The 20228-nt window shown below is 40.0% G+C and overlaps 1 protein-coding gene across 1 annotated transcript in view; it reads right to left on the minus strand.

Annotated features, from left to right (window-relative positions):
- The window catches only part of LOC106091331 (octopamine receptor beta-3R), an 84289-nt gene that overhangs the window by 54239 nt on the left and 9822 nt on the right, over window positions 1-20228 (minus strand). The window contains exon 2 of the mRNA XM_059363098.1: window positions 12630-12830. Coding sequence (XP_059219081.1) covers window positions 12630-12830 — 201 coding nt within the window. The remainder of the gene's footprint in view (window positions 1-12629; window positions 12831-20228) is intronic.

Genomic DNA, 20228 nt, shown 5'->3' on the forward strand with positions numbered 1-20228 from the left:
AAGGACCGATCTTACTATTTAGGGGCTTAGTCCAGTAAAAAGAGAATTTTTGACCAAATTCGCCGAAATTTTAATCTATGACATGTATAAAGTCAAGGTCTCAAACAACAATGTTCCATATGAGCCCATGCAAATGCAAATTTGTCCATGAAAGTTCATTCCATTAAGGAACAAGTACAAGGCCAAAATCCGTTTTGGACGAACCTAATGCGTTTTTAATTGTCTTTATTTGTAACTACTGAAAAAGGTACAGCAAAAATATCATTCAAATTTGTCATAATATTTTTGTTATAGCTGTACACTTAGACTAAAATTAGTTGTTCTCACTAAGTAAATGAGAAAATTACTTGTCCACGTTGTTAAATTACATTAATTTTTCTTTTTGTTTGGCAAAATTCCTCGACACTTTATTTACACTTTTCTTTGTTATTCGAATACCTCTGCGGAAAATTGTGCTAAATAGTTGCCGCCTTGGGGAACTATTAATCATTCCCGGTTGAAAGCATTGTTTCTTAGTTTTTGTTTACTGTATGTCTATTTTGGGATGTCTGCCTTCATCTCTGTCTCAGTCTTAGTCTCAGTCTGTGTTTGTCTGCATTGTTTCTTCCTGATTACCATTAACATTTCCGTTTCCTTTGTTTGTTGACAAAATGATTATTGTTGCTACCAAGGGAACTTAACAATACAACAACACTTTTGCTATTATTTAATGTGTACGGAATTACGTAGAATAATTTCCCTCATTTATTGTTAAGAGCCACACAATGAGAACGGAAAACGGCAATTATCAGGAGGAAGTTTAAATCATCAATTAAAGTTTTGAGCAAAGTAATTGGTTGTTAAATGCTTGTAAAAGCATTTTAGCTTGTCGCAACACCGTTAAAATTTTTTCAATTTTTTATAGGAATATTGTTGATGATAAGTCTTCTTCAGAACAAAGATGATGTAGTTTTTAGTTAAGGATCCAATTAGTTTTTCAATAAGTCGATTCCAATTATTGGGTTGCCCAAAAAGTAATTGCGGATTTTTCATATAGTCGGCGTCGACAAATTTTTTCACAGATTGTGATTCTGTGATTGCATTCCTTCTTCTGTCAGTTATCAGCTGTGATTTTTAGCTTGCTTTAGAAAAAAAGTGTAAAAAAAGTATATTTGATTAAAGTTCATTCTAAGTTTTATTAAAAATGCATTTACTTTCTTTTAAAAAATCCGCAATTACTTTTTGGGCAACCAATAGTATGATAAACATAGTTAGGGAACATCTTCTTGTAGAACCCTTTAATCTTTCAATATATAAAAACGAATTTGTGTTTCTTTGTTTTTTGTTCCGTATAGACTTAAAAACGGCTGAACCGATTATCTTGAAATTTTCACAGAGTAGGTTGTAGGTTGGTCGGGATAGAAACATAGGCGGACTCTCCCCTTACCCCAAGAGTACTACCCCAAAATAAAAGTGGACCGATCGGGACAATATGGGATTCAAATGAAAGGTATTCAGTACGAATAGAGTACGAATTTTATAATAAAAATTGGGTTCAAGTAACTGGGGGCCGCCCCAACCCCCAAAACACCCTAAAATAGGTTTATTAGACGAACATGACAATATGGGACTCAAATGAAAGGTATTTGGGAAAAGATTACGAATATAGTCAGGAAGAAGGAATAGGCTTTATAATTTGTTGATATTTGAAGAGGGCGGACCCTCCCCCCTTACCCTAAAAACACCACTCGAAATCAAAAGCGGACCGATAAGGACAATATGGATATCATGTCAAAGGTACTGAAGAAAAGAATACGAATATGTTATCAAAATTTGGGTCCAAGTACCCAGGAAGTCGCTCTAACCCCAAAACTTCTAAAAGCAGACAAATTGATCGTCCATATCAATATGGGGCTTAAATGAAAGGTATTCGGGAGTAGATTACGAAGCTGACATACAAAATCAGATGGAAGTGTAGGGGGTTATCGCAATCACCCAAAAACGCTCCAAATGGGCATATGACCCATCATGACTATATGAGACTGGGTTTGTTTGTTTGTTCCGTAGAATTCAAAAAAGGAAACATGGGTAATATAATTTTTATACCCTCCACCAAAGGATGGGTGTATACTAATTTCGTCATTCTGTTTGTAGCACCTTGAAATATGCGCCTAAGACCCCATAAAGTATATATATTCTTGATCATCATGTCATTTTAAGTCGATCTAGCCATGTCTGTCCGTTCTTCCGTCCGTCCGTCCGCTCGTCCGTCCGTCTGTCTGTCGAAAGCACGCTAACTTTCGAAGGAGTAAAGCTAGCCGCTTGAAATTTTTCACAAATACTTCTTATTAGTGTCGGTCGGTTGGGATTGTAAATGGGCCATATCGGTCCATGTTTTGATATAGCTGCCATATAAACCGATCTTGGGTCTTGACTTCTTGAGCCTCTAGAAGGCGCAATTCTCGTCCGATTTAACTGAAATTTTGCACGTAGTGTTCTGGTAGCACTTCCAACAGCTACGCTAAGTATGGTTTTAATCGGTCCATGCTTTGATATAGCTGCCATATAAACCGATCTGGGGTCTTGACTTCTTGAGCCTTTAGTGGGCGCAATTCTTGTCCGATTTAACTGAAATTTTGCACGTAGCGTTTTGGCATTACTTTCAACAACTGTGCTGAGTATGATTCAAATCGGTTCATAATCTGGTATAGCTGTCATATAAACCGATTTTGGGTCTTGACTTCTTGAGCCTCCAGAGGGCGCAATTCTTGTCCGATTTGGCTCAAATTTTGCATGAGATGTTTTGTTATGACTTCCAATAACTGTGCTAAGTATGGCGTAAATCGATTTAGAACCTAATATAGCTGCCATATAAACCGATCTGGGATCTTGACTTCTTGAACCTCTAGAGGGCGCAATTCTCATCCGATTTGGCTAAAACGGTTTCTGTATAACGGTTTCTCTCATAACCTTCAACATACGTGTCTAATATGGTCTGAATCGATCAATAGCTTGATACAGCTCCCATATAAACCTATCTTCCGATTATGCTTCTTGAGCCCTTACAAGGCGGAATTCCTATCGAAATGAACTGAAATATTACACAATAACTTCTACAATGTTCAGCATTCATTTATGGTCCGAATCGGACTACAACTTGATATATTGGGTTGCCCAAAAAGTAATTGCAGATTTTTCATATAGTCGGCGTTGACAAATTTTTTCAACGGCTTGTGACTCTGTAATTGCATTCTTTCTTCCGTCAGTTATCAGCTTTTACTTTTAGCTTGCTTTAGAAAAAAAGTGTAAAAAAGTATATTTGATTAAAATTTATTCTAAGTTTTATTAAAAATGCATTTACTTTCTTTTAAAAAATCCGCAATTACTTTTTGGGCAACCCAATAGCTCCAATAGCATAACAGTTCTTATTCAATATTCTATGTTTGTCTAAAGAGATACCGCGCCTAGAACTCGACAAATGCGATCTATGGTGGAGGGTATATAAGATTCGGCCCAACGGAACTTATCATGCTCTGGATATATATGGGAGCTGTATCAAGCTATTGATCGATTCGAACCATATTAATCACGTATGTAGAAGGTCATGAGAGAAGCCGTTGTACAAAATGTCTGCCAAATCGGATGAGGATAGCGCCCTCTAGAGGTTCAAGAAGTCAAGATCCCAGAACGGTTTATATGGCAGCTATATCAGGTTCTGTACTGATTTACGCCATACTTAGCACAGTAATTGGAAGTCATAACAAAACACTTCATGCAAAATTTCAGCCCAATCGGATGAGAATTGCGCGCTCTAGAGGCTCAAGAAGTCAAGACCCATGATCATTTTATATGGCAGCTATATCAAAACATAAACCCATTTGAACCATACTTGGCACAGTTGTTGGATATCATAACAAAATATTTCATGCAAAATGTCATTCAAATCGGATAAGAAATACGCCCTCTAGAGGCTCAAAAAGTAAAGACCCAAGATCGATTTGAACCATACTTGGCACAGATGTTGGATATCATAAAAAACACGTCGTGCAAAATTTCATGCCAATCGTATAAGAATTGCGCCCTCTAGAGGCTCAAGAAGTCAAGACCCGAGATTGGTTTATATAGCAACTACATCAAAACATGGACCGATTTAAACCATATTTAGCGCAGTTGTTGGAATACCAAAACACCATGTGCAAAATTTCAGTCAAATCGATCCAGAATTGCGCTCTCTAGAGACTCAAGAAGACAAGACCCAAGATCGGTTTATATGGCAGCTATACCAAAACATGGACCGATACGGCCCATTTACAATCCCAACCGACCTACACTAATAAGAAGTATTTGTGCAAATTTTCAAGCGGCTAGCTTTACTCCTTCGAAAGAGTGCTTTCGACAGACGGACGGACGGACGGATGCACGGACGGACATGGCTAGATCGACATAAAATGTCACGACGATTAAGAATATATATTCTTTATGGGGTCTCAGACGAATATCTCGAGTAGTTACAAACAGAATGACGAAATTAGTATCCTATGGTGGAGGGTATAAAAACCTGGTTTCTATTGTTGGTGACGGGTGCCGCGGGGAAAGCGCCGCGGTCTATATATCCGCCAAATGTATATATAGACCAATCACGGCAATATAGAGCCATGTGTTTGGGGTACCGCCCCACCCCAAAATAATTCCCTATTATACAAAAGCTGTTTGGGGTGGAAATTTATTGATTTTCGGGAAATTTATGTTAATTTTGGGGACAAAGACCCTGGGGTCCACCCCACAGTCAAATACTACTTGTCTACCGATCATGCCATTATGTGACTCATATGGAATGTTTCTGAAAGTAGAACACGAATCTTTTATTTACTTTAAAGGCCATGTGATCACCCCCCGAAATACCCCCTAAACCCGAAATATTTATCAATTCAGTAATATGGGACTCAAAAGAATAGCATTTGGGAGTTGAGTAAAAATTTGCCCAGGAACCGAGCAGGGGCAAACTTCTCACACATCAATGACGATTCAAGTTGATAAGGGACCGTTTTTTTAGCCGAGCGCGAACGGCGTGCCGCAGTGCGGCACCTCTTTGTGGAGAATTGTTTACATGACCATGCATGGCATAGTACCTCGCAAATGTAGCCAACATTCAGAGGGGATAACCACCGCTTTAAATTTTGTCCGAAGTGCTCCCCAGGATTCGAAAGCAGACATTTAGCGTCATGGCCGGACATAGGCTACATTAGCACGAATTCGATATCCACATTCTGGATATTAGAAAGTTAAAGAAGGCGCAGCCAAGCGGGCCCTGTCCAGCTAGTACTATTATAATTCATACCAATTTTTTAACTCCAGGCTTATTTTTTGATTACCAAATTGAATCTCTGAACTCATTAATTCAATTTTAATAAGTATAACATAGTCAATTGCCTTTTCTGTTCAACAAACCATTCAAACCGTTTAAACCTTCCTACCTTGACATTAAATACACTCTAATTGATCTCCTTTCCACTTTTCCTCTTATATTCTCCATTGAAATGAAAACCCAAAAATCCTCTCAAATTGCCATCAACTTTTAAAACTAACATTAATCTCTCTAACAAAGACATTCAATCAAAGGAGAACCATTTTTAAAACCAAATCCCCTATTGCATATCAACTGGCTGATCAAAGTCAATATTGGTGAATAAATCCCTTTTAAGTATACATTGCCATTGGTTGCCAGCTCATTGCCTTTTCAGATAAAACCCTTAAAACAAGTCCTAACTAAACCCAAAAGAGAAACTTCCAAGCTTCATTCAATGAATTAACATAACAATCTGCAGCAAAACCAAAAACAAGCTATCAAGGTTTTTCTTTTAGTCTTTTGCCTCCTGTCCATTGTCATTACCTTGTATTTGCAACAAACATAAGGAGTTTTTTGCATAACAATGACGAGTTACATGAATTCTTGGAAGGATCTGTATAGTTAGTTAGTTGCCGGCTTTTCATCACAAAGGCACATTGGAAAACTTGATACCTTGAATTTGAATGTGTGTGATGACATGGATTTTCAAATGCGATATTGTTAGGGTTTTATAACCACCACCGAAGGATGGGCGTATATTCATTTTGTCATTCCGTGTATAGTGCATAGAAATATCAGGTTTTTGACCTAATAAATTATAAATGTATTATTGATCGTAGTAGAATTTTAGGCCGCTCTAGTTATGTCTGTCAGTCTGCATGATGAAATCACGCTACAGTCTTTAAGAAGAAAAATTGTGCTAAGTATGGCTGGGCCAAATCTTGTGTACCCACCACCATGGATTCCGCTTAAAAATTACCTTTGTTAACTGAGTTTGTGTTTAAATTATTTTGGTCTCCAGAAGTCATATCGGGATATTATCACCATATTGATCGATTCCGATAAAACTTGGCACTGATGTTGAAAGTCATATGAAAGAGATTTAGGCCAAATTTCAACCACATCGGATGAAAATTGAGGTTTTTAAGGGCTGAAGAAGTCAAATCCGGGGATCGGTTTATATGAGGGCTGTATCTGTTTATAGACCGATTCGGATCATATGTGGCTTGGATGGTGGAAGTCATTACAGAAGTCTTTGTTCCAAATTTCAGACAAATCGGATGAAAATTGAGACTTCTTGAAGTTCAAGAAGTCAAATCCGGGGATCTGTTTATATGGGGGCTATATCTGTTTATAGACCGATTCGGATCATACGTGGCATGGGTGGTGGAAGTCATAACTCAGGTCTTTGTTCCAAATTTCACCCAGATCGGATGAAAATTGAGGCTTCTAGGGGCTCAAGAAGTCAAATCCGGGGATCGGTTTATATGGGGGCAATATCTGTTTATAGACTGATTCGAATCACACATGGTATGGTTGTTGGAAGTCATAACTCAGGTCTTTGTTGCAAATTTCAGCCAAATCGGATGAAAATTGAGGCTTCTATGGGCTCAAGAAGTCAAATCAGGGATCGGCTTATATAGGGGCTATATCTGTTTATAGACCTATTTGGATCATACGTGTCATGGAAGTTGGAAGTCAAAACTCAAGTCTTTGTATCAAATTTCAGCCAAATCGGATGAAAATTGAGGCTTCTAGGGGCTAAAGAATTCAAATCCGGGGATCGGTTTACATGGGGCCTTTATCTGTTTATAGACCGATTCGGATCATATGGGCCATGAATGCTGGAAGTCAAAACTCAAGTCTTTGTTTCAAATTTCAGCCAAATCGGATGAAAATTAAGACTCAAATCCAGGGATCGGTTAATATGGTGGCTATATCTGTTTATAGACCGAATCGGATCATACGTGGCATGGATGTTGGAAGTCATAACAGAAATCTTTGTTCTTAATTTCAGCCAAATCGAATGAAAATTAAGGCTTTTAAGGGCTCAGAAATTAAATACGAGGATCGGTTTACATGGGGGCTGTATGGATGGATGGATGTTGGAAGTCATAGCACATGACTTTGTTCCAAATTTCAGCCATAACGGAAGATCGGTCTATATGGCAGCTAGAGGTATATATGGCAGCTAGAGGTCTATCAAAACGCACTGTTTCAAATTTTATCCAAATCGAATGAAAAATGCTCATTTTATGGGCTCAATACTTTATATGGGGAGATCGATCTATATGGCAGCTATATGCAAATATGGTCCGATCTGGACGATATTAAACAAAAAGGTTTAGAGGGGTACCGGAATTCGCTGTGCTAAATGTCATTAAAATCGGATGAACAATTCTCCTTTATAGCCTCATTACACTATATCGGGAGATCGGTGTATATGGCAGCTAAATCCAAATATGCTCCGATCTGGACCACATTTGACAGGAATGGGTAGGAGTCTACCAAAACACACTGTGCCGAATTTCATCGAATTCGGGTAATAAATGGATCTATTACGGCCTCAATACCAATATATCGCGAAATCGGGTAGTCGGTGTATAGTGCAGCTATATCCAAATATTGTCCGATCTGAACCTCATTTCACTGAAATGGGTAGAGGTCTACCAGAACTCTATGTGCAAAATTTCATCGAAATCGGATGAAAAATTTATTGCCTCTTGACTTTAAGTCGGGAAATCGGTCTATATAGAGGATATGTATAACTAAAATCTGATTTTATGAGATCAGAAGATCCGATTTGTGTACAAAGAATACGAAGTGGTTTGGAAAATATTTTTGTACCCAAGATATCTGAAAAATTATAAATACCCAGTTTTTGGGCATAAATGGGTAAATACCCAGGAATTTACACAATTTACCGGGTAAATACCTTTTGGGTATTTACCTATCGCTCATCTCTAGACATGTACTAACTGATTTTACCGAAATTTTTGCACCCAGTACAGTTAATACACTTGATATCCATACCAGCTATGGTTTAGATCGGACTTTAGCACCATATATATTCTGATCTCCCAGTTTAAGGTCTTGGGACCATAAAAGTCGAATACTGTGTCTGATTTCGAGTTGTATTTGACCACTCGATATCCGTGCCGAGTATAGTCTAGATCGGACTTTATTTGAATATATATAACCGTATATACCGATCTCCATATTTAGGGTCTCAGGTCCATGAAAAGTGCATTTATTAGCTGATTTATTTGAAATGTAGCACAGTAAAATGTGTTGGGCCCCTCGACATTAGTACCAAGTAGGGTGAAGATCGAATTATATTTTAAGGTTTTGTTACGACGCACAGTGGGATGGAAAAAAATAAGTGGAACGTTAGAGATATTTTCATGAAATTTTACATGGTTATAGCTGAGCTGTTTTTCAGTTTATATGAAAGTTTCAGGACCCTAGAAGTCCCAGGAGCCCATTGGTGGGCCTTCAAAGTTGGTCACTTTGGGCCTACAAAATTTTGTTCGGGCTGTCAAAAGCGCATTTACGGTACGATTTTCAAAAAATTTTGTTTTCACAAAAGAGAAAAATAAAATTCAAATTGAAAATATCATAAAGCCGTTTTGTAGGGATTTTAAGCACTTTCCAGCAAAGAAAACAATTTAAAGATCGGACCATAATTGCGCTTTTGACAGCCCGAATAAAATTTTGTAGGGCCGAGGTGAACAACTTTGAAGGTCCACCAATGGGCACGTAAATTTTCAAAGAAGTAAAGCTGGGTGCGTGAAATTTTAGATGAATACTTCTTATTAGTGCAAGTCGGTTGGGTTTGTAAATGGGCCAAATCGGTCCTTGCTTTGGTATAGCTACCATATAAGCCGATATAGGATCTTGATTTCTTGAGCCTCCAGAGGGCGCAATTCTTATCCAATTTGGTTGAAGTTTTGCACCAAGTGTTTTATTTTGACTGCCAACAGCTCTGCCAAGTATGCAAAGCATGGTTCAAATCGGTTCATAATCTGATATAGCTCCCATATGAACCGACCCCAATATTGTCTTCTTGAGCGGCTAGACGGCGCAGTTATTAGCCGATTTAGGCCAAATTCGGCACGGACATTAAGTGGTCTAATAAATACAAATCATTTTCAATTTTGGATTATTATTGACCTCTTTGGCTGCTACATACAAATCTGGACCGATCTGCACTATATATTGGGTTGCCCAAAAAGTAATTGCGGATTTTTTAAAAGAAAGTAAATGCATTTCTAATAAAACTTAGAATGAACTTTAATCAAATATACTTTTTTTACACTTTTTTTCTAAAGCAAGCTAAAAGTAACAGCTGATAACTGACAGAAGAAAGAATGCAATTACAGAGTCACAAGCTGTGAAAAAATTTGTCAACGCCGACTATATGAAAAATCCGCAATTACTTTTTGGGCAACCCAATAGTACATGGATGTCGAGAAGTCTAACATGAGTCACTGTGTCAAATTGCAGCGAAATCGCATAACAAATGTGTCTTATATGGAGTATAGACCTTAAATCTAGAAATCGGTCCATATGGCAGCTATATCCGAATCAGAACCGATCTGGGTTATCGTCAAGAAGGATTTCGAGGGCCTAATACAACTCATTGTCCTAAATTTCAGCGAAATTGGACAAAAACTGCGCCTTTTATGGGTCCAAGAGATTAAATCGAGAGATTGGACTATAGGGCAGCTATATCCAAATCTGTACCGATCTGGGTCAAATTAAAAAAAATATGTCGAAGGGCCTAAAACAACTCACTGCCCCAAATTTCGGCGAAATTGGACAATAAATGCGCCTTTTATGGGCCCAACATCTTAAATCGAGAGATTGGTCTATAGGCCAGCTATATCCTAATCTGAATGATCGGGGCCAAACTGAAAAAGTATATCTAGTGGCCTAACACAACTCACTGTCCCAAATTTTATCAAAATCGGATTATAAATGTGGCTTTTATGGGTTTAAGACCTTAAATCGGCAGATCAGTCTATATGGGGGCTATATCAAGATATAGTCCGATATAGCCCATCGTCGAACTTAACGTGCCTATGGACAAAAAAATAATCTGTGCAAAGTTTCAGCTCAATATCTCTATTTTGAAAGACTGTAGCGTGATTTCAATAGACAGACGGACAGACGGATGGACATGTCTAGATCGTCTAAGATTTGTACGACGATCAAGAATATATATACCTTATAGGGTCGAAAATGGATATTTCAATGTGTTGCAAACGTAATGACAAAATTAATATACCCCCATGCTTCGGTAGTGGGTACAAAAATGGGGTATGTTATTGGGTTGCCCAAAAAGTAATTGCGGATTTTTTAAAAGAAAGTAAATGCATTTTTAATAAAACTTAGAATGAACTTTAATCAAATATACTTTTTTACACTTTTTTTCTAAAGCAAGCTAAAAGTAACAGCTGTCTTCTGTCAGAAAGAATGCAATTACAGAGTCACAAGCTGTGAAAAAATTTGTCAACGCCGACTATATGAAAAATCCGCAATTACTTTTTGGGCAACCCAATTCCATCTGTGAAAATCGGTTCAGCTGTTTTTGAGTCAATAGGTAACACACATAACCAACCAAGCCCAACTATTTTATATTATAGATTTTCTCCAGTGCCCAAGTAGACTTGACAACATTCTCGCTGTACCTGTTGAAAGGTCCTACTGTTGCACTTCCTCTCCATCGCCGTTCTCCACCGAGGCGGAAGCTAGTTGTTGTGGTTGTAGCCACATTTTCATGTGGAGGTGATGATTCTCGTCAAGCTCTTAGTGGTGAGCAAGCTCCTTCCGTCCACAGGTTGCCCATTGGTTATTTAAAGGGGACAGGGTGCCCATTGGTTATTTAAAGGCGCCAATAAATTGTCTTGTCATATTGAGCATCATAGGCACTGAGTATTTATGCAAGAGGCGATGCCGCCCGGCCTCTCACTGAAATTCTCCGCTCGATACCGCCGATTGTTCGCGACTGGCGTTACAGCTACTCCCTGTGAAGCATTCCACTATCCGCAAGCTGTGGACGCGCCCGATAGCTCGCAGCTAAGCTTCTCGATCGAACCTCATTGTTCCAGCTTGTGTGGTGCTCACAGCAATCCCGTGCCGAGCGAAATTCAGTATTTATCTAATGATATCCCATTTCGATCTAACGGCCGGCCTACATAACTCCCAACATCTTTTGACACTTCCAGTTCAGTTTCTTACCCAAGATCACCCACTGGTAGTTGACTTTGTTGGCTATCGTTTCAATTTTTTTCACAGCTTGTGACTCTGTAATTGCATTCTTTCTTCTGTCAGTTATCAGCTGTTACTTTTAGCTTGCTTTAGAAAAAAAGTGTAAAAAAGCATATTTGATTAAAGTTTTAATAAATGCATTTACTTTCTTTTATTAAATCCGCAATTACTTTTTGGGCAACCCAATACTTCTTCTATTACAACCCGTAGTAGGCTATTTATGGTGATGACTTGTACGGGTGGCGACAGAGCTCCTTGTGGGGTGCCCTGTGCCATCCATTCCCTTATCCTTATGTTATGGGATCCACAATTTATTCATCTATTTCTTACGAAAGGGCTTATCCAGTCTCTATGGATCCGGAGGACCGGGTGTGGGTCTAAAAATTGTTTCAGTTTGCCTGCCTTCAAGCCCCTTCGATGTAAATGCACATTTTGGCACCGAAAGATTTTGCTATTCTATGCACAACCTCGTACATAGTGGTCTACACCAACCTCCTTTTGACAGCATGCTGTTTGTATCTGAGAAATTCGCTAGGCTGGAGTGTATAGTAGAGCTCCATGGTTTTGAGTAGAAAGAACGTATGGCACATTGGCCTTTAGTGCTGCATGCCTTGACTTCTCGAGCTTGGATATAAACATCATCCTTGCCTTCTGCCAAGACTTCGGAGTATATGGAAGTCCTAGGCATGAACTGATACCGGCTAAATGAGGCGGCTGATACTACGGTTCCTTCCGTAATTGTGGCAGTAATATTCCGTCGGGTTCTAAAGACTTAAATCTGTTAGTCTGTTAGCTTTTCAAGGCTTCCTTTATTATAAAGTCCGTCATGCTAAGTTCTAGGCTAACCTTTTTGTTTCTTAATTTTTTTTTTGAATAAGAGCACTTTTATGAATCTCTGTTTTTCCAGTATTTGTGTGTAGTTGTGTTTGTGCCCATGCGTGTGTGTATAATAAACATTTCAGTCCGTATGTTTGTATGTATATCCTGTTGTGTAATATGCAAGCTACGCCTGTTGCATTTGCCAACTTACCTGTCCACTGAGATGCAGCACAAATGCAAAATACTCGCTGTCGAAAAGTAAACATCGAGACTGTTGTAAACATTACACATGAAGGGGCCGAACATCCATTTGCCGCCGGACAGCTCCACCGATGCATTAAATGTCATGGCACAGAGGGCAACCAACATATCCGCCATGGCCAGTGATACGACAAAATAATTTGTAATGACCCTGCAAAGGAACGTAGAAAAGGAATGAAAACAACAACAACAACAAAATCAACAACAACACAACAAACTACATGATGTGCAATGTGCGATGAGGAAAATCAAGAGATGACAAGGAAATACAAACAGTGTCGTTCCTGATTACACATTACACATATACGAATACATCGTCTTTTTTCGATTACAATGTGTGTAAGGGACATCATAGCAAATAGGACATGAAAGGAAACAAATCGAAAAAATGTAAATGATGATGTTGTTCGACCTGTTGAACAACAAATGAGATAATGTAAGAGACAAGTGACAGCATGCATGTACAACAGGTATCCTTGTAAGGATATGCATAAATGTATTGCATTACAAGATGCTGTCATAGGGGAGAGTATAATAACTTCTCCAAGTATAATAACTTCTTCATTTCATTACTAAGTCTATTTGGCCATGTTCATCTGTCTGTCTGTCTGTCTGCTCATATGACGAAAATGGCCTCTTTGCCTTGGAAGTATAATTTTAATTATATTTCTTAAATGTTAGACTTTTGTGGGCGACATGAGGTCCGATACTCTGATACAATTCTTAGACCAGATCCTTGGGGACTGCTAAAGAACTTTACTTCTTTAATTGGCCATTACAGAAAATTTATTCCTATAGCCGAATGTAGAAAAGTTGTCCAAGCACCTCGATCTTCTGCGCTTTTCCTCCAATTTCTGGCAACCAGTTTCGAGATGTCGTTCTCCACTTGGTCACTCCATTGGAGTTTTGGTCTTCCCCTTTTGCGTTTTCATTTATGGTCGCCTTCAAAAGGATTCTTTGCTAGAGCTTCTTCATCCATTCTGACAACATGACCTAGCCAACGCAAACGTTGTATTGGGTTGCCCAAAAAGTAATTGCGGATTTTTTAAAAGAAAGTAAATGCATTTTTAATAAAACTTAGAATGAACTATAATCAAATATACTTTTTTTACACTTTTTTTCTAAAGCAAGCTAAAAGTCACAGCTGATAACTGACAGAAGAAAGAATGCAATAACAGAGTCACAAGCTGTGAAAAAATTTGTCAACGCCGACTATATGAAAAATCCGCAATTACTTTTTGGGCAACCAATATTTTTAAGCGCTGTACAAAGCTATCGTCGTCATACTGCTCGTGGATTATACGTCGTCTAAATTCTCCATTTACGCAAACTGCTAGGGAACAGGTGGAAAAATTATAGATCCCATGATTTAACAATGGGAGTCCACTGTGGCGCAGAAGTTAGCATGTCCACCAATGACGTCTAACGCCTAAGTTCAAACCCTGGCGTGAACAACACAAACATTTTCTGCAGTGGTTAGCCCCTTACTAATGCTGGCTAAATTTGCGAGGTATCTTGCCATGTTAAAACTTCCCTACGAAGTGAAGTGGTGTCGCTATGCCGTACTCCGTTCGGACACGGTATTAAAAAGGGTCTCTTATCACTGATCTTAAAATATAATTGGACTGCACTCATTGAAATGAAAGAAGTATCCCCTGTTTTTCAAGGGAAATTTAGTTTTTACTATGACATAAGAATGAGGGGAAGGGTTGCACAGGGCACGCCAGAGGTAGGTTGTTGTTGTTGTAGCAGTTCTGTTGCCCAAAAAGTAATTGCGGATTTTTCATATAGTAGGCGTTGACAAATTTTTTCAACGGCTTGCGACTCTGTAATTGCATTCTTTCTTCTGTCAGTTATCAGCTGTTACTTTTAGCTTGCTTTAGAAAAAAAGTGTAAAAAAGTAATTTGATTAAAGTTCATTCTAAGTTTTATTAAAAATGCATTTACTTTCTTTTAAAAAATCCGCAATTACTTTTTGGGCAACCATAGTACATCCCCTCTCCTAGTTGTGGTGTGTATAATTATCAAGCTATTGTAAAACATACAAAGTTTGCTTCAGCAGCTATACAAAACATCCTGAAATGCTTTTAATTTAACGTCATTCACAGCATATAAGCTTAAAATTTTCACTCAATTAAAATGGCTACTCAACATGAAAACTTCAAATAGCCAATGTCAATATAAAATTGAAGTTAACAAGGAAATAAACGTAACATTAACGTAAACGCGCTAACATAAAAGCCACTGTCATGGCTACCGCACAGCCATGGCCATTGGGTTAAGTTAAGAGAAAGAGTATGTGGCAGTTTTGTTGTTGCCGTTGCCGTTACCATTACCGTTAGCGTTGCCTTTGCAACTGCAAATGAAGTTGACACACTTGAATGCTTATTACATTTTATGCTTTTCCAGGACTTTATCCACAGGGTGATGTCCAACAGCTAGCCTGTGGGTGCTTGTAAGAATGTTTGTTCACCTCTTCCGTTGGCATCTGTTGAATGTGGTGGCCCAGTGCGGAAAGTGTGTCATTCACTTTACTTGGTCGATGCGCATTTAGCTGTCATGCCATGGCAATGAGTAGTCTACAACAATGATCCATGGCCCCCTTAATGCAACAAAAAGTTTTCTTCTGTATTAGTACCATGTTTCTAGGCGTCAATTTTTCTTTTCTTCTATTTGGCTAAAGTTTTCCTTCTGGGGGGGAGGGAAATGGATGTGCCTTTTGGTCATTATTATCATGACTTTGTTATGTTTTAATATTCGGATATGAAGATGAACATCCGGGATTTATGGGCACAGAAAAAAAGCAACGTTGTTTCCTTTGTGAAGGGTCCCCACTAAGCTGGGAAAATTGAATTTTATGCCCAGATTAACGTTTGATGTCCTTTTTGCTTAGGGTTTTTGTTTTATGCGTAGTTAGGAAACTGGAAACGCCCTCCCATTGAGAGTTAATTTAAAAAAAGGAAATATTTTAAGAAATAATTGGTATTTAGGAAATGGGAATAAAACACCAGTACTTTTAAGAAGGGCGTTTCATAGGGATATGAAGATTTTACCATTTTATTTAGACCCATGGATGGCTTTGATATGTGTGCGAAAGGGGTAACTTGAAGTGGGGCAATTCTTCAAAGTGGAACAAGAGGAGTAAGAAGTTTCGCACCATAAAAGACAGCAGGATATGGTCAATGAATTTTTGGACAAGTGGATTTTGATGAGTTGAACCATCGCAAAATCGGTATATTGCGTTGTGGTAAATGCAGCAAAAGGTATGATAACTAATTGTGGTTAGTGCCTGAACGAGAGATTTCGGAAGGCATGTCGAGAATAGATATTTCCGCTTTGAATGAACCAGTCTTAGTGGACACTGGAGTTAAAGGTGCTCAAGAGGGAAAGTAGAAGCCTGGTGGTGAGTATCATGGAATCCTGAGCAGGTTCAATGAACCAATCTGAGTGGACACCGGTGTTAAATGTGCACAGGAGGGAAAGTAGAGGGCTGGGGCTAGTATCATTGAATCCTGAGCAGATTCAAGAAGATGACGAGGGAAGCAAAGGGGAGTTCCTGGGCGAAGTTTTGCGGAGAATTGGACAGCACTTATAAGGCATCTAGGTTGCGTAAAGTGCTCTCGAAATACGTGAGCATGGATGAGGTAACCCACACCAGGAGACTATAGAACTATTGATGAAGCCTCATGTTCTCAAGAGGGAAAATAGAGGGCGGGGGTGAGTATCATGGAATCCTGATCAGGTTCAATGAACCAATCTGGGTGGACACCGGTGTTAAAGGTGCACAGGAGGGAAAGTAAAGGGCTGGGGCGAGTATCATGGAATCCTGAGCAGATTCAAGAAGATGACGAGGGAAGCAAAGGGGAGTTCCTGGGCGAAGTTTTACGGAGAATTGGATAGCACTTATAAGGCATCTAGGTTTCGCAATGTGCTCTCGAAGTACGTGAGCATGAATGAGGTAATCCACACCAGGAGACTGTAGAACTATTGATGAAGACTCATTTTCCAGGTAACCAGGAAGAGGTCAGCGATCAAGATATCGTAATGCCCAAAGTAACTGCATCTACGGAATACACTATTGGTAATCAACCCAGGCTATGTGATAGGATGGTCCTCGTGGCACTGTACCTATCGAAGGGATTCGACACCGTCAGTCATGCCAAACTATTTGAGGACATCGCTAAGACGTCCCATGTGATAGGACGGTTCTCGTGGCACTGGACCTATCGAACGCATTCGACACGGTCAGTCATGCCAAACTATTGGGTTGCCCAAAAAGTAATTGCGGATTTTTCATATAGTCGGCGTTGACAAATTTTTTCACAGCTTGTGACTCTGTAATTGCATTATTTCTTCTGTCAGTTATCAGCTGTTACTTTTAGCTTGCTTTAGAAAAAAGAGTAAAAAAAGTATATTTGATTAAAGTTCATTCTAAGTTTTATTAAAAATGCATTTACTTTCTTTTAAAAAATCCGCAATTACTTTTTGGGCAACCCAATATATGAGGACATCGCCAACACCTCCCTCCAGCCAGGCCTGAGACGCTGGGGCGCACATTATCTGTGTGATCGCCAGTCATTTGTGGAATATAGAGATAAGAAGTCAAAGCATCGTAGTGTGAAACAGGGAGTTCCCCAAGGCGGGGTGATATCTCTGGCATTGTTTAACCTCTACCTATCCTCCCTCTACAGATGGCATAGAGATTATATCATATGCGTACGATTGTACGATCAAGGCCTGAAACGCTGGGGCGCAAATTATCTGCGTGATCGCCAGTCATTTGTGGAATTTAGGGATAAGAAGTCGAGGCATCATAGAGTGAAACAGGGAGTTCCCCAAAACGGGGTGATATCTCCCGCACTGTTTAACCTCTATCTATCCTCCATTCCACCCCCTCCAGATGGCATAGAGATTATATCATATGCGGACGATTGTACGATTATGGCATGAGGCCCCCCACCCATTGTTGACATCTGCCATAGGTTGAACGTCTACCTCAACGAAATTGCCTCATATTTCGCTGCAAAAAAGCTGAAGATATCTGCCTGCAAATCCTCAGCCACATTGTTCATTACAAATAGGCGTGAGGTGAATGCCGAGCTGACGGTAATGGTCGATGGAGAAATGATTCCGACCACCAAGTGTCCCAAAATACTTGGCGTCACATTTGACAGCTCTTACACATTCTCTCCACATGCCACAGCAATTTGCGATAAAGTCAAAAGTAGAAACAAGGTCCTCAAGTCACTTGCTGGCAGCACTTGGTGTGCAGACAAAGAAACCTTGTTGACCACATACAAAACAATTGGCCGGTCTGTAGTAAGTTATGCAGCGCCAGTGTGGTAAAGTCGCGGCTGGCGGCGAGCGTCGGATCTTGGAGCCAGCGGCTCGCCACAACGAGGGAAACGTGCGCAATTCCACAAAACCCATGCCAGTAACCTGCCCCCGGAAAACGATGAGGACTACTATGAGAAACAAAGGAATTGTAAAAACGGACCCCCCCAACGTTGACGACCCACGCAAACGAAAAAAGGACCATGATTTCCGGATCTACAACTGGAATGTCCGCACTCTTTATAGAGAAGGTGCAGTATACGCGCTGGTGGATGTGTTAGAGAAGTACAAGGCAGATATTACTGCCTTATAGGAAAGGCGATGGACTGGGAATGGCGTCACTACAACACCAAACGGTGACGAGCTATACTATAGCTGCCATAAGACGAGGCATGAATTTGACTGTGGATTTGTGGTTAATCGGAGACTGAAACACCTTGTCTCCACCTTTACTCCGGTGGATGAAAGGCTAGCCACAATCCGCATTAAAGCCAAATTCTTCAACATCAGCCTCATATGTGCCCATGCCCCGACGGAAGACAAAGACGAGCAAGGATATTTTCTACGAGCGCCTAGAGAGAGAATATGACCGCTGCCCCGCCCATGATATTAAAATCGTTCTGGGAGATTTTAATGCGAAGATAGGACAGGAAGAGAGAGGAGAAACGTCTATTCCGCAGAAAAAAAAGGAAATGGAAAGACGTGATTGTAAGCGAATTGAGGTGTACAGGAGTCAGAATGAAGTCCGGAAACTCTACCAAAGAATTAAACATCAAACCGATGGCTTTGATGCAGGCACATCCTCCTGCAGAGAGAGAATAAGGAAATGTGGTAACTGACACCGATAACATGCTGAGGATATGGAGAGATCATTTTACCCAACTGCTAGTTTCCGACGTTGGCGGCGAAGAGAATTTCGCAGAACCAATCCCTGATGATGGTATAGAATGTTTACCTCCTAGTCAGAATGAGGTCCAAGTAGCAGTGACCCGACTAAAGAACAACAAGGCAGCAGGAGCCGACGGGTTACCCGCTAAACTATTTAACACCGGAGGCGGCACGCTGATAAGGCGTATGCATCAGCTTATCTGTGCAATCTGGCTAGAAGAACGAATACCCGATGATTGGAACCTCAGCATACTATGTCCCGAACACAAGAAAGGAGACAAGACCGAATGTGCCAACTACAGAGCAATAAGTCTCATCAAACCGATGGTTTGGGTGCAGGCACATCCTCCTGCAGAGACAAAGAAGGAAATCTGGTAACTGACACAGACAACATGCTGAGGATATGGAAAGAACATTTTACCCAATTACTAGTGTCCGATGTTGGCGGCGAAGAAGATACCGTAGAACCAATCAATGATGATGGTATAGAATGTGAGGTCCAAGTAGGAGTGACCCGACTAAAGAACAACAAGGCAACAGGAGCCGATGGGTTACCCGCTGAACTATTTAAGACCAGGAGGCGACACGCTGATAAGGCGAATGCATCAGCTTATCTGCGCAATCTGGCTAGAAGAACGCATACCCGATGATTGGAACCTCAGCGTACTATGTCCCGTACACAAGAAAAAAAGACAACACGGAATGTGCACTACAGACAAATAGGTCTCCTCCCCATCGCATACAAGATACTCTCGAGCGTACTGTGTGAAAGATTAAAATCTAAAGTCAATGAGACAATTGGGCCCTATCAATGCGGCTTTAGACCTGGTAAATCCACCCTAGACCAGATATACCCACTGCGCCAAATCCTGGAAAAGACTCGAGAAGGACAAACCTACACCTACCATCTCTTTGTTGACTACAAAGCCGCCTTCGATACTCCTTTACTTCAAAGGTATTTCAAGCCATGTCTGACTTTGGTATACCTGCAAATTTAATAAGACTCTGCAGGATGACACTTGCTAATACGCGTTCCTTAGAAAGAATAGCAAAGAATCTCTCGGAATCATTTAATACCAAACGAGGTTTCAGACGAGGAGACAGCCTATTGTGTGATCTCTTTAATATCCTGCTGGAGAAGATTATACAAGATGCAGATGTGAATAGATATGACACACTAATCACAAGAGAACAAATGCTACTCGCCTATGCTGACGACATCGACATAATAGGTCGGTCACCGGTCATAATAGGTCGGTCACCGGTCATAATAGGTGGGTCACCGGTCATAATAGGTCGGTCACCGGTCGGTCATCGGAGTCAGTGA

Source organism: Stomoxys calcitrans, chromosome 2 (assembly GCF_963082655.1).
Source record: "Stomoxys calcitrans chromosome 2, idStoCalc2.1, whole genome shotgun sequence".
NCBI classification, from domain to species: Eukaryota; Metazoa; Arthropoda; class Insecta; order Diptera; family Muscidae; genus Stomoxys; species Stomoxys calcitrans.